Here is a 16357-nt window from a genome sequence, read left to right on the forward strand (position 1 = left end):
CCCGTTGTCAACTGATGAAAGAACAGTACTTGTTAGCGCCTTTAGAGGTCACCATCAGCAATAGGCGTCTGTAACTGACAAAGCAAGTGACACAATATATGGCTTAGGTTACTTAGAATTGAATGTTTTCGTGTTAGTACTGTGAAATTAGTGTTGATAAAATACGTAAATAATGACTGAAAGTTCTAGTTCACCCTGTGAGAATGAGTTGAATGAAATAAGAAGGTTGTTATGGGGACCATACGTGAAAGACGAAGTTTTTAAAAGATGGGCCCAAGGTACTTAGCTGTCCAATTTCTTGTGTACTGTCGTCGTAATTATTATCCAAAGTGCGCATTTTGATGCATTTAACAGCTGCTTTTATGTGACTTCGACATGGGAGTGTTTTAATGTAAATCAAGTGCTCCTTAGTGGTGTTTATCGTCACATTTCCTCTTTCATTGTCAAGGTTTCCAATTCAGTGAAGATGAACCAACTGCTCTGGTGCAATGGGAAGGAGGGCCATGTGCTGTCATTGCACCTGTTCAAGCATTCATTCTTAAAATTCTTTTATCGGGGAACATAGGAAATAAATGGAGACAGGTAAGTCGGGTGAGGGGTCGTGGGTAATTAATTAATCGGAGCGCGTACGAGTTTTTCTCTTTGTTTATTACGTCTCGATTTATCTGTAAGTTGGTAGATCTTATTGTTACATTTTGTGTGGTTTACATTAACATCTCGATTTTCAGGTGAGCACTGAAGATAGTCTTAGACTATTAATCAAGGCATTATGTGAAATTCTTAGTCAAGCACAGTCTCGGCCCCCTTCAAGAGGATTTTCCTTAGTCCATGTTCCTTCAGATCATCAAGTTACGGAGTTGTCCGATGTTCCTCGCCTTAATGGTGGGGACGATGCAGAAAAAAACGTAGACATGGAAGGAGGTGAGGGAAGTTCCTCAAAGCCTTCAGAAACATCGACATCTGAAATAATTAACAAATTGATCGATGAATCGGGAGCTAAGAGGCAGAAGTTAGAGCACCAGCATTTCCATTCGCTGCTCAGGTAATATTGATACGATTTTGAGAATAATTTTCTATTTGGTGTCAATATTATTATGGTATTATTTGGGAATCATTAAACATTTATTGTTTTGTTAACATTCCATGCTCGTAATTTCGTTTTTTAAATCTCTATTTTCACGATGAAAGTGACAAGGTTATTCAGATTATGTATTCAGATCCTAGACTTGAGGGTTCCCAAAGAAAGGAACTTGAATCTGGTTTAATTGCATCTCCTCTAAGATTTTCTGAGGTCACGTATGGTTTCATTGCAGGGTGACAACTGTGAACACGATAGAGGAAGTGGAAGATTTTTTTCAAGAAAGGATAGATATGTTACAGGAAACTTTTGGTGTTCTCCTCCTCTTGTATTCAGTGCTGATGACTAAGGTATTTAATCCTGCATGAATTCTTATTATCAGTAACAATTTCTTTATTCTGTTATTTTTAGCAATTCCTCTTATCTCATTATTAAATAAAGGAACTGTACCTTTTGAAATGTATGAATTGGTGTAATGATTACTGTCTTGAGTATCCCCAATAACCTGTCAATTCAGTTTTCATATTTTGCCGTAAGTATGTCTTTATAGTTATATTCAAACCTAATTCCTGTGCAATATCAGTACTATTCAGGATTTATCACCATCTCTTTTCATATGCACCTGAATTATGATGTTTAGATTTTCTCATGGGTATAATGAAATATTTCGTCTATCTGGACTGTATATATAACGTATGTTTTGTGTGATAACACTTTATTGTTGTAATATTATTTCAGTCTTGAATATCCATCTTGAGATTGTGAATGTAGATACATTGTTGACCTCTAAACCACTGGCGTACAATATTTTTTGACTTGGGAGTGTGTGGGAGAGAAAATGACATTATTATGACATGAGTGTCTTGCATCCAATTGCTTAATTTTCCAATATTCACTTTAGTAAATATTGTTACTTTTCAGTTAATTTTGTTCATATTTATACAATGACTGCGGCCTTGACAATTTGGATTATAATTTTTTTTGGGGGGGGGAGGGGAGGCAATCTGGGTGGTCTTGACTAATGTGAAGTTATCTTTGCTTGCCCTTGTATTGACCAAGCACCCCGCTATGTGGCCTTCCTTTATGGGGAGGGAGTCCTAGTCCTCAAATGCTCCATATATTTGCTACTGGTCTTTTATCTTTTCTATTTCGTTGAACTGCAAAGAAATCCTTTTTACATTTCTGTTGAATATGATACTTGGCATAAAGAAGACTTAGGAAATATAAAAATTATATTTTTGCTTAATGATGTGTTCTTAATTTTTTTAGGGTTGTGATTTGGTCAAGGTAGAAATGTCTGATGGTAGTGAAGCATTGATTGACGGAACATATGGCTATGGAAGTCAGAGTTTAATAAACTTAATGCTAACTGGACGAGCTGTTGGGCATGTTTGGGACCATGACCAAGATGCCGGTGGCTTAAGTAAGTGTATTTCTAAAGATCTACCTAATTTAGTCCTAACACACTATTAACACGAATTATGTGGTATGCTATGAGTTGCTGTTTTCTTACTAATGACAGTCATTGTTGCTGTAAGTCGTATTCCATAGGGAAATAGGAATTACTACTAATTTATAAGGCGTATGAACTATCATTACACGTTAGTATATGTATTACTCTCACGAGGAAGTAAGGAGTAAAAGCTGTTTATCTTGGTTGTAAGTACACTTCATCATTAATTCGACTATATTATCGACAATACTCACTTCATTAATTCAATGATACTTAGCTGTGTTTTTAACCAAGCTTATAATTCATCCCATTCCACAAAATATCACTTGATTCCTTTAAATACATAGGGATTAAGTTTTTTGGATAGAGCATATATTTTTTCCAGGTTAAGAAAAAGATTTATGACTGATAATCTTTTTGTATAGAAGGAGCTTTGTATCCTCAGCCATAGTTGCTTCAGAAGTAACACAAGTTGTGATTTTTCATTTTCATATTATTGTAGATATGTTTGTTATATGTAATAGTTTTATGTTATAATAGTAATATTTTATGTAATAGCTAATATATGTTAGTAAGTTATGCGTTGTGGATGAAAAATATTCCCTTTTCTTGAGTTCATAATTGATTCTGAGCTGGCAGTGTTTCATTAATTCAGTATGGGAATGAAGAATAGAAATTTTATTGGTTAATGTTTGAACTTAATAATTATTATCATCAACTAGTTAAATGATTTATTAAATACTATAGATGGTCTTCTTACTTTTTTATTTAGGGGAAATAAGCTAAAAATTAGTTTACTCAGCTGAATTTTCTAAGAGATATCAATAAATTAAGTCTTTCTGCTTTCAATATTTCAGCTCATGGCTTACTTGCTTTAGGATCAAAGTTTTAGTGCTATGGTGATGGATTTTTTATTTAATTTAGAAAATGATATGATGCATGGATTTACATATTACTTTTTTCCCTATCTTGCAGAACTTAGGGGCATTGACAGCCAAAGTGAAATAGGTTTTCTTGCACTGCTCGAGCATCTCCGATATTGTGAAGTAGGCTCTTTCTTCAAGAACCCTAAGAATCCTGTATGGGTTATGGGCAGTGATACTCATTTAACAGGTTTGTTGATCATAATTTCATTTTGCTTTCATGTACTTTTTGTCAAATTATGAAATATCTTTGTTCTATCCCATTTTGCCCAACGATTGTCGTGAGAAGAGTTGGCAGCCAATGGTGGGATATATAAATTTTTGATTATTTTAACCTATCATCTAAGTTGATTCTGGTCATCAGAAAATCAGCGAATGCTGTAAAATGCAATGCCACCACAGTAATGCGTGTGGGAATTGTTTTTCATTTCAAAATTGACTGGTAATATACAAGAGACAGGGGGCACAATATGAAAGAGAAGGCACTTTGGGAAACTTATTTATAACAGTGAAACGTGGTGCTATGACAATGATGGTGGGAATGTTAGAGGCAAAGAATTACTAACTTTGATGATGAACCATGGGAGACTTTTGTTTTCATAGTTCGGACTACTCAACTTGGAGAATAACTTCACGTCTTAGGATTCTATTCCTCCCCATGAGATCGCCCTCATGTTCAGGGCCAGATTTACCGTAAGGCAAAATAGGCACGTGCCTAGGGGCGTCGCAGTCCAAGGAGCGCCTTCTGTTAGGCAATCGGCAATGACCTGTACTGGAGGCGCCTCAAAGGGCACCGCCATCAGCAGGCTTATTATGTGGGTTTCTTCTGCCTGCAGTTGGCCTCTTGGCTAGGGCTTTAAATGTGCTAAGTTACGATTATGTATAGCAGAACTTGAACTGCGATGCCATGATTAATGAATTTGCCGAAAAGAAGACAAGAAGGAAACTTTTGAAGTAGTTCTCGTCATGCTTGAGGCAGGCCCCATTGTCTTCATTCAAGTTTTTAAACTGCACTTTAATTTCTCTAAAAGATATTGCAGGAAGATATGCAGTTGGCCGTATTTGTTTTTTAGAGGCTTTGTTCAATTTAAAATGTCTGCTAACGCAGTTCATTTAGTTACAGCAGTGCGTAATGTTTTTATTTTTAAAGTTACTCCTCTTTTTTGTTGTATGAATTAAGGCTAGACGTTATTTTTGGAGAGGACATTCATAAAGTGTTTTAGTTGCATAAAAGTTAAACTGTTTCATGTCGTTTTACTCCAAGCTGTTTTTTTAAATTGAATTGTGTATGTTTTCCCTGCATAAAATTTAAAGCATAAACTTATGCTGTCAGCCATATATCTGTTTATTCCTTTTTTCTGAACCTTACCTCATACAAGTGGCTATGCCTTGTCATTAAAATCGGGGAGGGGGCTCAAGTGAGGAGGGGCGCTCAATGGAGAGGTGTCTATAGCGTAACTTAGGGGTAAATCTGGCCCTGTTCGTGTTTGACTCTAGCTGCTAAAAAAAATTTCAATTCAAATAAGTTATTCGTCAGCATATATGTATTTAGCTTAGTTTTAATTTCTTGCTCATCTAACAATTTATTCTATGAATGCAGTATTTTTTAAACGATATTATTGAAATTTGGAATTATATTTTGTCTTGAACTGCATCATCATAACCCAACCAAAAATGTAGTTGATTATGGGTTCTATGTTGCCACATAATTCTGTATCCTATAATGTAAGTAGCTTGTTGTTGTTATGAAACAGTATTTTCATCATATTGTAATTAAATTGCCTTGACAGGTCATATTCATACATGAACCAATGAAACTTCAATCACTGTCTGAAATATTTGTATAGATAACTGAAATAGATAGTTATTTAAGTCAAGTAATAGTGTTCTTGCACATATTTACAATTTATGAATATAAATTTCTTATGCAATTTTCAGTGTTATTTTCTCAAGAAAGGAAGCTTGTTAGTCCTGAGACACCCAGTGAAACAGCTAGGCGTGTTTTCAAAAGTTTTGACCCTGAAGGAAACAATTTTATTTCTTCTGTACTGCTGCAAGATGTTCTCACTGCCCTTGATTTGGTGTCTGATCCTGAGTAGTAAGTAATCATTCACAGTACTCTCATTTATTAATTCATCATCATTATAAGTCCACAGTCCTAAGGTTGGTTTGATACAGCTCTCCATTCCACTCTCCTATCTGCTAGCCTTTTCATGATTACATATGTATTTCTTATCTTTTACATCATTTATTACCTGTCCTATGTAATTCAAAATGGCTGTCCCTTGCCCTTCTTCCCTTCCAACTATCCTTTTACGATTGTTTTCTTAAGGCCTTTATGCCTCATAATCCTGTCTTCTCCTTAAGGTTTTTAGAAGACTTTTTTTTACCCCCACTCTTCTCAGCACTACTTGTAACTGACTTGGCCAATCCATTATAACTTCATATTTTGGTTGCACCACATTTTGAATGCTTCCACTCTTCACTTCTCTGCAAGTGTCATCGTCCAAGCGTCGCAGGCTGATTAAGAGAGTACATTATAAGTACAGATATAAGCTGAAAATCAGTGCAAAGAAAACAAAAGTATTGGTCTGCAGTGGGAGGGAAGAGGTGAAGACTAACCTGTAACTTGGAAACCATAAGCTTGAGGAGGTGAATGAGTTCTGCAACTTGAGTAGCTGAGTAACTTATACTGGATGAAGCAAGAAGGAAGTAGTCAGTAGAATAGTCCAAGCCAAAAGGGTATTCCTCAGAAAGAGTTGTCTTGCTGCTGAAAATATAAGTGTTGAAGTCGAAGATAGTAACAAGGGCATGCTTCTTCATGGCAGTGAGGCATGGACAATGACAGCACCGTAGAAATACTGATTGAAAACTGGAAACACGGTGCTACAGAAGAGTGATGTACATAAAATGGCTAGATCATGTGAGTAATGCAGAAGTTCTAAGAAGAGAAGTCTTTTGGAAACCTTGGGTAGAAGACAGGTAAGTTTAATCAGCCATATCTTGAGACACGAAGGTCTGATGAAAATTATCGTCGAAAGACAGGTGGAAGGGAAGAGTGGCAGAGGGAGGCCATTGATGAGACGCATGGAGCAGGTGATAAGGGATGTGGAGCAGAAGAATTACAGCACTCCCGATTATATGGGCTAATGATGGGTAGAGACGGCACGAACAATTGGAAAACACGGATACCTAACCAAAACTGTCTTGTTATGTTCATAATTTATGTACACCGGAGATTACCTTTTATTAATGCACTTATTCTGTTATTTGAAAGTGCTTCTTGGACTCGTTGAGCTTTCTTTGCCAGACCGCGATCTTTGTCGCGACGATAAAATGATTTTATGTACTCTTATTCCTACTGCTTCATATAAAACCTGGTTTCGAAAAACATGCATCCGTGGCTGCGTGATAATGGATACAGAAAATTAGTTTGCATGAATGCTTCAAAACCACTGCCCGACGTCAGAAACTACACTGTCGGGCACCACGCCATGCAGTCTTGTCTCGCACAAGTTGCCCGGGTTGCAACGCTGCAGGACGTGTATCCGTGATCACAGAGCGTGGTCGCATACTGCGAGGCTTGGAAAACAGGAACACTGAGCTCCAGTGAATGCAGCTAGCATGCGGTCGCTTCCGTTTTATGAAGGGGATTCTAATGGAAATAATAAGCCCAGTGTATCCTAGCATTAATATGCAGGAATTCTGGTGATTTTGTGTCCAATTTTATTTATTTTTTATAAAGATCGTGGAAAACGTTGAACGATAGTGAAAATCATCCACGGATATGCCGCTGCCAGATAATCGGTAGTCTGCTGTATGTAGGTGTTAAATGATTGGCCCATAGGAGAACTGAGTGGAGAGCTGCATCAAACAATCTTATAATTGATGGCTGATCATGATGACAATTACATTGATTATCTACGGCTAAAACTTCTGCCAGCTTCCAATAAAATTAAAAGTTGCAGATATATTCCACATTTTACTCTTTGCCTCTTGCTTATGAACCATGAGGCAAATACAATATTAGTAATTTTTTTCCAAATTTATTTCAAATTATAAAGAATTTTCATAGAATAGTAGATATTTTCCTAAATTAATTTTTACTGAATTCATTGGATTAATTTACTATATTTAATACAATAGCATAGTACCTAGTTCAATAATATGCCGAAAACTCAATACATTACGTTATATTCTGACTAAATGCACACAACAGAAAACAAGCCAGGTTATTGTATTATGCATGTTTAATTATACTTTGTGAATTAATTTCAGCTAAAGAGAAATCGTAGGTGTGATAGGCTGTTATTGTTTTGAATGCATATTCCATGCTTATTTTTACCCAAAGTTTGGTAAACATTACAATTTTCTTTGGTATACCTATGTTTCTTCAAATGTGGCATAATTTAGCCTAGTTGCTTGATTTTGATTACATATTTTATTTTTTGCTTGCATAATTTAAAATTATGTATACAGATGTGGAGGTGCATGGAAGTATAATAATAATCTGTATTAAAAATATTGGTAATTTAGAGAAATTTTTTTTTTCAGTGTGGATATTATGAGAAAGAAGCTTGATTCTGAAAACCTTGGAATAATTCTCTTAACCTCTTTTATGGAAGAGTTTTTCCCGGAAGAAAAGAGATCAATGCCTGATGTCTTTACACTTTATCATTATAATGGCTTGGCTCGATCTTCTCCCAGTGGCAAGGTACTCTTAAAGCTAATTAAATTTGTTATTAGTATTTATTTTTTTTAATGAAGGCCCCTTTCATAATCACAAGTTGTTCTATTAGGCTTTATTCAATCATGTGACAAAAAATAATATTTATACTTAATTTATAGTATATTAACTATGTATTGAGTATTTACTGTTAAGTTACTCTCTTTTTTTTGAGCTTGTACAAAGTGATGGAACTCAGTGTTTTAAAACATACATATATAATATGGGTTATTTCAACAAAATAATGTCCAATTTGAATTCATTTTCCCAAAGAAGTCACCTATGATATGAACTTGCAACCCAATTATTATTTTATCTTATTAACTATACCTCCACATACATAATCACTTGCTTTGTTTCAGGTTGAATACTGGGAGGGAAATGCTGTGCTCTTGGAATGTGATGTTAGTTGTATTTTGGAGAGTAATTCCATGTTAACCTGTTTGCAGACAAAGTGGCCTAGTATAGAAGTGCAATGGAAGGGAGGTCTAACACCTTCACTTAATTAGCACTAATTTTCGTAGGGCTATACCTCATATATCAATTCCTGCTCTCATCTTCCACCAAGCTCCTTTCACTTCAGCCTGGTAAGTTAATTTTTTTTTTCGTCTTAGCTCAACCATGTGTTTTCTTCGGTTCAGGTTATTTCTTCCCTTAACTCGTAGCCCCAAGATTATAGTCCTATATGAATTTTTCTTTGGCTAACTTCTCTGTTGGAATGTTCTTTAAATATTTCATCTTCTTACATGTTAGATACTTCTTGTGGATGGCTCTTTTAACTGATGCATATGAATCATTTCAATGATGTTAACCTTATGTTTCCTGTGGATCAAACTTGAGCTTCAGGTACCAGTGTTAAAGCTATTGATGGATAAAACTATCTTTGAAAATCTGTTCTGCCTCATAAATTTTTTAAAACTGATTTCAACATCTGCAAATATCCTACAATATAGAATTATCTAAATATATAATGTCATTTCTTGTGAAATCTAATCTTTATTGAAGAGGATGCGCAGTCTGGCCTCCTTTTGGTGGCCACCACAAATTTGTACCCTCTCCTATTGTGTTTTTAATCAAGTAATTATGAAATTAAGGTTATAAGTGCTCAAATAAAAAATTGTCTTGCAGAGTAGAGCCTCTGCATTTTAGATTCTACTTTTTGAATTTACAAATATAGCTGAGGATCAAAAAACTGGAATCCAGAAATCAGGAACATTTGAAAATTCCTCTGCTTAGTGTTTCGACTAGCCACCTCGTGGCACCTCTCTCCGAGCCTTGTTCTGGGATGAGTAGGAAGTTAGCACACGCTATGAACATTCGCTAAAAACCTAGGCAGGGACACGTAGGGATCTTAAATATTGAGCACAAGAGCCTGAACGCATTTATAAATGAACTAATAAATAAAATATACCACGAAGACCAGAAATCCTTTTTGGTCCCAAGCTTTCCCGATTTGAGGTCCTCATCTGTATTTACAAATCATTCTTGGGCATTAGCGTTTAAGTGAAAGATGAAGATTAAATTGTTTTTTTACCGTATAAATAGAATATATTTAGTATACAATGTCATTTCTTACTTGAAAATCTTACATTTCTTCTTTTGTCAGCCGTAGGAATTTCTTTGTTGTCAATGTGTTTTTTATAAGCTGGAGAAGGGAATTTGGACCTCTGTGTTAAACACTCAGTTTTCAAGAAATAAATGTACAAATATGAGTGCATAGTTAAGCATAAGAGGCTATTACCAACATATCCATAAACAGAACTTGGTTCCAATGTCTCTAGTTAAAAAAATTGTTGCTGAAGTAAATGTTGTCTTAATGGAAATTATATATTCCCTTTAATGGAAATTATTATATTCATTCTCTCTCGATAACATTCCAGGGGCCTGACAAGTAATCCTATTTGGATCTCGGTGGCTGTATTTGGAGCAAAGATAGGGCTGTGGAAACCTGGGAAGAATATGTGTTAGGGGTTGTTTCTCATTTAGAAACAATTTCTCCAGCCACATGGATACCACAATCTTAATTTCAGTCTTCTGCTATATCAGCTATAGCCTAAAGGCCACATATATCCCTCAATTGTACATAAACTATTGTAAAACAGTGGTAATTTTTCTGACTTGAGGGGGCCATACAAAGCAATTTTTATCTATGTATATATGTTCAGGAAAGAACTTATGTCTTTGTTAGTCACTTGTGCAAATGTGTTACAGTTGTGGGATGATGATAAGTTTGTTTGGAAACAGTCTAATAGACTGACAGAAGTACGTATTTGGAAGCTTTATTTCCCCTCTAAGTATTTTGAAATTTTCTCTGTACAGCCATTAATAGAAGTTGATAATACAAAAATATTCCAACGCAAAGATTAGCCGGCCTTTGTATGAATAATTTAAACTACAAAATAAGTTAATTTCTTGTACAAAATCAGTTCCATATCTTAGTGGAAAGAGTGTTATCAAGAAAATTACTGGTCATCTGTATTCCTGTCACATTGTTTGAGTATAGCTTTGAAACCTTTATGTGCTTTATTTCCATGAATGTATTTTGCTTTAATTTCAAGTATTAGTGTAATATGAAAATAATTTATGCTTTTAGGGTAACCCATCTAATTGTCTTTCATGGCATCAATTTCCATGTTAGTGAGTGCCAACAAAAGGAAACATTATTTCTTCTAATACTGTGTACTGCCTTGAATGCCTAGGTATAATACAAAGATAAAAATAATTTTTGAAATTCATAGCCCTGATAATAATGTAAACTGAGACAAATTCCAATGTGATAACAGTTCTTTGCCAGGGTTAAATATTGATTGTAAACCTTATATAAATGCCAAAACAGTCATTTGATTTAAATAATTAATGAATACTATTGATAAAATTTCAGTGCCAATCCTGCACACACCACTCACCTACATTTGGAGATATTGATTTTGAATATTTTTATTGACATTCAATCAGTCGGACTTACTGATGAAATAGTAATCATACAATATGAAATACGTACCTACTGTCTAGAAGATATATCTGGACAAAAAGTGCTTGTTGTCGTTCCAATGTGATTCCAATTCAGAAAAAATACATGAAAATTGTTAGACATGACAGAATAAGCATAATAATAACAGTATTTATCAAAATCTGAACCCTTTCTTGCATGTCACATACATACTTACACATTAGATTAACCATGATGTTGACGATTTAAAATGTTGTTTCTATTCTACCAATTAATTGAAGGAAATGTCGATCAATTTTTTAAATATTTTTCAAGCAAGATCACAATTTATTTGAACAGAAAATATCAACTAGACACAAAAAACATAGTGTGATGTTAGCCTTGATTACAACAAGAATACACCAAGAAAAATTGTGAAATGACAATGGAGTCACAAATCTTTCGCAAAAACAAGAAAACCCATTTTGTTAAATCACCTGAGATGATTTGCACCTATTCTTTCACTGCCACTGGAGGCCAAATATACAGAACACACACATTAGCCACACAACAAGTGGAAAATGACAACAAAATAAATAGCTCCAATTCATTACAGTATCAGAAGTTGCCGTGGCACATCCAAATATGTCTATCTCACCACATAATTTACACATACATTTATATAACATTTCAGAGAAATAACAAACTATCCCACCTTACATTCTACTTATTTCAGAGTAAATTTTACCCTGAATAAACACGCACACAAACTTTATCCTTCCTGGTTCACCCCTTACCAAATTAAACCATGAGATCTTAAAATGATGTACTTTGAATAATAAATAATCATGGCTGTCTAAAATATCTTGAAATATGACTTCTTTAAGATGTAAAATTTACTGCTAATTTAGATGGAAAGGAAATTTCACCATTAGTTCTATTGAGCAATTAAATGAACTAACAAAAGGCCAGACTATAAAATTAATTAAGCGATGTATATAGAATAATTAAATAACAGTACATTATAAATCCCACAGCATCTGTTACATTGGCATTCCATACATATTTATTTTGATACATAGTATTCCAGAAAATTTATTCGATTTTCCTATGATTACAGCTAGAACAGCATTGATTTATATATTCAATTGTTCAGTTAATTTAGACATTAATATGGCACTTTTTGAGCTTATTTTGTTGCATCTTGACAACAAAATAATGTCCTATTTAGTTGTATCTACATTCTCAAAATAAATTACTACCACTACAAATTCACTGAATTTAAAATTTTGATCAAAAAGTCTTTCAAGATAATGCATTGGGATTGAAGCCATGCATAGTGCTTATAAATTGCTTGGATTTTTTTAGGACGGAGGAGAGCCATATATCAATTAGAGCTCCAATTAACTTTACCCTCCTGTCTCCTGTGAAGCAGGCTCTGTACTACGAAAATAACCACATACACAATAGACAAACTATCCACATCAAAGGCATTAACAGTTTCCATGGCAGGATTTAAGGCTTTCTCATGACAATTTGTCCTTCATTTGCAAGATTTAAAGTTTATCACAGTAAAAAACAATCTTAAAAATTTCAGCATTGTGATCCACTAATTAAGATAGCATTTAAATCATTAATATGGTCTAATGCACCTATTGGTTAAATTAATAACATCAACTGCTTTATTTCTTATAGCTAATAATAATAGCCTTAAACGACACAAACAATAAATTTTGCAAAAGAATGAAACTGAAAATTAGCTATGAAATATGAATCATGCACATAATAAGAAAAGCAAATAATAAAAACTTAAATCTCTAATGTCTTTAATAATGAGATAAAACATAAACACCTGACACAATGCCATTATAATTGCAGTCATCAATTGAGAATTGGGTGCATTTGGACAGTACCATAAGGCAGAGGCGCAGCTAAGAATTAAGGCTAGGGGGAGTTTTAGGCACAACCAATACTTCAGGGTCCAGGGGTATAGAATACCTGCCAGGGTAAGCGGGAGATGTGGGGGCCCTCCCCCAGAAATCTTTTAAGACTAGGGGTTCAAAATGGCAAGTTTTACAGCTTTTTGAGGGATATTTAATTAATCCTAATAATATTCTAAAAGTAATATTAATCCAATTAAATTGATAAAACTTAAAAATTTCTCTGAGCTCTCAGAGGGGGGGGGGTTTATCCCCCATAACCCCACCCTCACTGCGCCACTGCCATTAGGGTATAGACAGTACATATGTTGATTAAAGATCAATGACAATTATTTTAGCACAATGTATTATCATTTTCATCATTATTGCTCTTATAGAATTTACTCCTGAAAATATATTTTAAATAATGAAAATGTTGGCCATTTTAATTTTTTTAAACTGGAATGCAGCAACAAAATTTTTTATGCTTATGCTTAACATAAAATTCTGCAATTCTTCAAAGCATCAATCAACCAATGAACTATTTATCGCATACTTATCTCATGCATTGGGATAAAAATTTATATTCCTCTACTGTGATTCTAAAATATTTACTTCTATTGACTCTATTTACTTAAATATTGATTCTAAATACTTTACTATTTTTAAGTAAATTGTAGACATCAAAATACCCTTTCACTTGAACAAGAACTGAGATTTTTCACACCCATCGATTCTCAAATACAGAATGAGAAACACTGAGGTTTTTTACTAATATTTGTAATTGAAAACCTGCCAATTGGATCTACCTCACTCATCGTACAAGAGATAACATGCCTACTAAAGAATGTAATCCATTTAAGAAGCAATATAAACTGCACTGTCAAATGACAATGGATCCCTTCATTGCAACATACATTAAAAAATCACAGCTGTTTCCAATACTCTTCCATAAGTATCACCACATCCATGTGAAATTGACTTTCCCAAGATTATGGTGGAAGTGCCTCAAGAACAAACAAATTAAACCCATAAACAATGAGAGATGAAAAAATTTGTCAAAAAGGGCCAACTAATATATGAAATAAGTAATAGCTTGCAGCCATTGACCAAAGATTCTGAAAGAAATCTTAATGTTCTACAGTGCCAGACGAAAAAATGAACCACCTCTGTGCAGAGACAGGTGGAATTTATTCAAAAAAGCATGCCTTGGAGGAATTGACAACTCTGCACCCACTCGCAGTACATTTCACCATGGCAATAAATGAATCTTCTCGGGACATAGAGTGGCTGATAATGAACCAGCTCTGAGCTCAAGTGCAAAATAATATGCCTTTTTGTATCACTTCTGTGTTTCAGTTGCTGTGGCTCTGTTTGGCTCTAAAAATAAGTGAAATCACTGAAATTAATCATCAAACGTAGATAAAAAAAACGAGAATAATCATTATTCGACAAGGGTAATGACTAAAGCCATGATTAGAAGCAAGGTTGAGTATTCTAAAAAGGTAAAAATTAGAGTGGAAGCAATCAGATTTCTCAGGTCCCAACCCTGCCTTGGAGCCTACTATCATGGATGTTTTTTGACCAATTTCGTGTGAAGGCATTACATATGAGGGTTTGGATGGTGGTGGCCAGCTGACCACAGGTTGACCCGCAACTATCACCAGCAAGAAAAACTAATTGGAGGAATTGATGCGCGGAAATTATTCTTACCAGAAAATATGTGATCATTTCTAATTACAATACAGATGGGAAACTTCCTCTTTAGGCCTGGTTACACGGTACATTGACACGTACAAGTTAATGTACGTTTGCACAAATGACTTTGGTGGACCGGAACGGAACATGTACGAATGCATGAACCAAATTAGAACAGGTTCTATTTTCCGTTCATGCATTCGCAAAAGTTGGGTGGTCACACGGTACATTTTCGTGATCATTCACGCGTTCATACATTTAGACATTAACCCGTACGTGTTAATGTATCGTGTAACCAGGCCTTCAAATGATCTTGTGAAGCAGTGACCAAATTTCAATCTGATGAAATTTTTCGTTCAACACAATGCAATAAATCTTAACCTCATAGTATTCAGAGATTGTCTCATTAGAAAGATAATTTTCATTTACGATGTTCCCATCTAGTTAGCATATATCCAAATTCATTGGAGTACCTACTTCAATGAAGTGATGCTGAACACAATTCATATAGTTCACGATCCAAAATACCTGATACAGTTAGGTACTTAGTTCATAGATTCTAACTAACAAGCGTGTGCCATGTGAAATCGGTAGCAGGTCATTGGTGATGATTTATTGCTCATTTTTATGAAAGTTCACCCAGACACTTCTTAACCAAGTCATCTTCCCTAAGAAAATTGCATTTATCCTCAGAATAGTTGATCTTTTGACCTTTCAGCAAGAAAGTTTTCCTTGCAAATACATTTTTTAGGGAGGGACCACAATGAATTGGCCCCCAAAGACATGGTAAGGGGTGCAGCATTGTAAAATCGTGTCCACCGACAGAGCTTTTGAGACTGGTGCCCTCAGTCAGGGCCCAAGTGGTTCTTATTTTTTCCCGAACTGCACTTAGCATACACTTTATCTCCTGTTTACTTTGAAGACCCTGAAAAATTAATTAGGGATTTCTTCACTTTCAGTTAATTACACTGCAGTAACGAGTTCAGCTGTTTTTGAATCTATAGTAAAAAAATTTAATTTAAATGAAAAAGTATTGGAAATACTGTCAAATATAAATTCATAAACAACAAAAATATTGAAAGACTTAGCATAATTTATCACGAAATTCTCATTCTCTCAAACCCTGAACAGAACTTACCCACTAATCACTAGGTACATCAGTTGACTCAATACCATTTCTTAACTTGTAAGATAATTGGTAAAATATTTTTCCACCACTTGGTGCTATAAACTGTTTAAAAGATGACTGACAGTTTTTCTTTGATAGCCAAGCAGCCTAACATTGGATCTAGTCCTCGATTAGCTATGACTCAGAATTCTTTTATTACCTAACATAATAGGAACTAGGCATATCCAGTTTCTTTGCCACTTCCCGATAACAGAAAGAGCTTTATCAATTTCAACACAAATGCTATTAAAACTTTCGTTTAAATTAGGGGCCCTTCATATTAGAACACTCTGGGGCACTTCTGAGAGGCATGTATGTGTGAGTCAGCATCACCTCCGTGTAGGACTGAATCAAAACAGAGCCATGTCCAATTATATGACTCATTCTAAAATAGACTCGTCACTCAGCAAGGCTTTGTTACAACATAGTAGCACAAAGTAGTAATTCAGACGCAACGACTAGA

The 16357-nt window shown here is 34.7% G+C and overlaps 1 protein-coding gene across 1 annotated transcript; it reads left to right on the top strand.

Moving 5' to 3' along the window:
- Window positions 1-27: 27 nt before the first annotated feature.
- Window positions 28-11973, top strand: LOC124157380 (ubiquitin carboxyl-terminal hydrolase MINDY-3 homolog). Its single transcript, XM_046532054.1, has 10 exons — window positions 28-278; window positions 449-582; window positions 729-1042; window positions 1314-1428; window positions 2348-2501; window positions 3507-3644; window positions 5393-5552; window positions 8009-8168; window positions 8543-8767; window positions 10061-11973. The coding sequence occupies exons 1-9, from the start codon at window positions 173-175 to the stop codon at window positions 8687-8689; spliced, it is 1428 nt and encodes a 475-aa protein (XP_046388010.1). The 5' UTR covers window positions 28-172; the 3' UTR covers window positions 8690-8767; window positions 10061-11973.
- Window positions 11974-16357: the final 4384 nt, after the last annotated feature.

This window comes from Ischnura elegans, chromosome 4 (assembly GCF_921293095.1).
Source record: "Ischnura elegans chromosome 4, ioIscEleg1.1, whole genome shotgun sequence".
Taxonomy (NCBI): Eukaryota; Metazoa; Arthropoda; class Insecta; order Odonata; family Coenagrionidae; genus Ischnura; species Ischnura elegans.

What these genes read in the sequence shown, in the direction of transcription:
- LOC124157380 (XM_046532054.1), top strand. Translation starts at nt 173, where the DNA reads ATGACTGAAAGTTCTAGTTCACCCTGTGAGAATGAGTTGAATGAAATA. An exon ending in TAGGAAATAAATGGAGACAG is followed by an intron (nt 583 to 728) that starts GTAAGTCGGGTG and finishes CTCGATTTTCAG; the next exon opens with GTGAGCACTGAAGATAGTCT. An exon ending in CAGTGATACTCATTTAACAG is followed by an intron (nt 3,645 to 5,392) that starts GTTTGTTGATCA and finishes TGCAATTTTCAG; the next exon opens with TGTTATTTTCTCAAGAAAGG.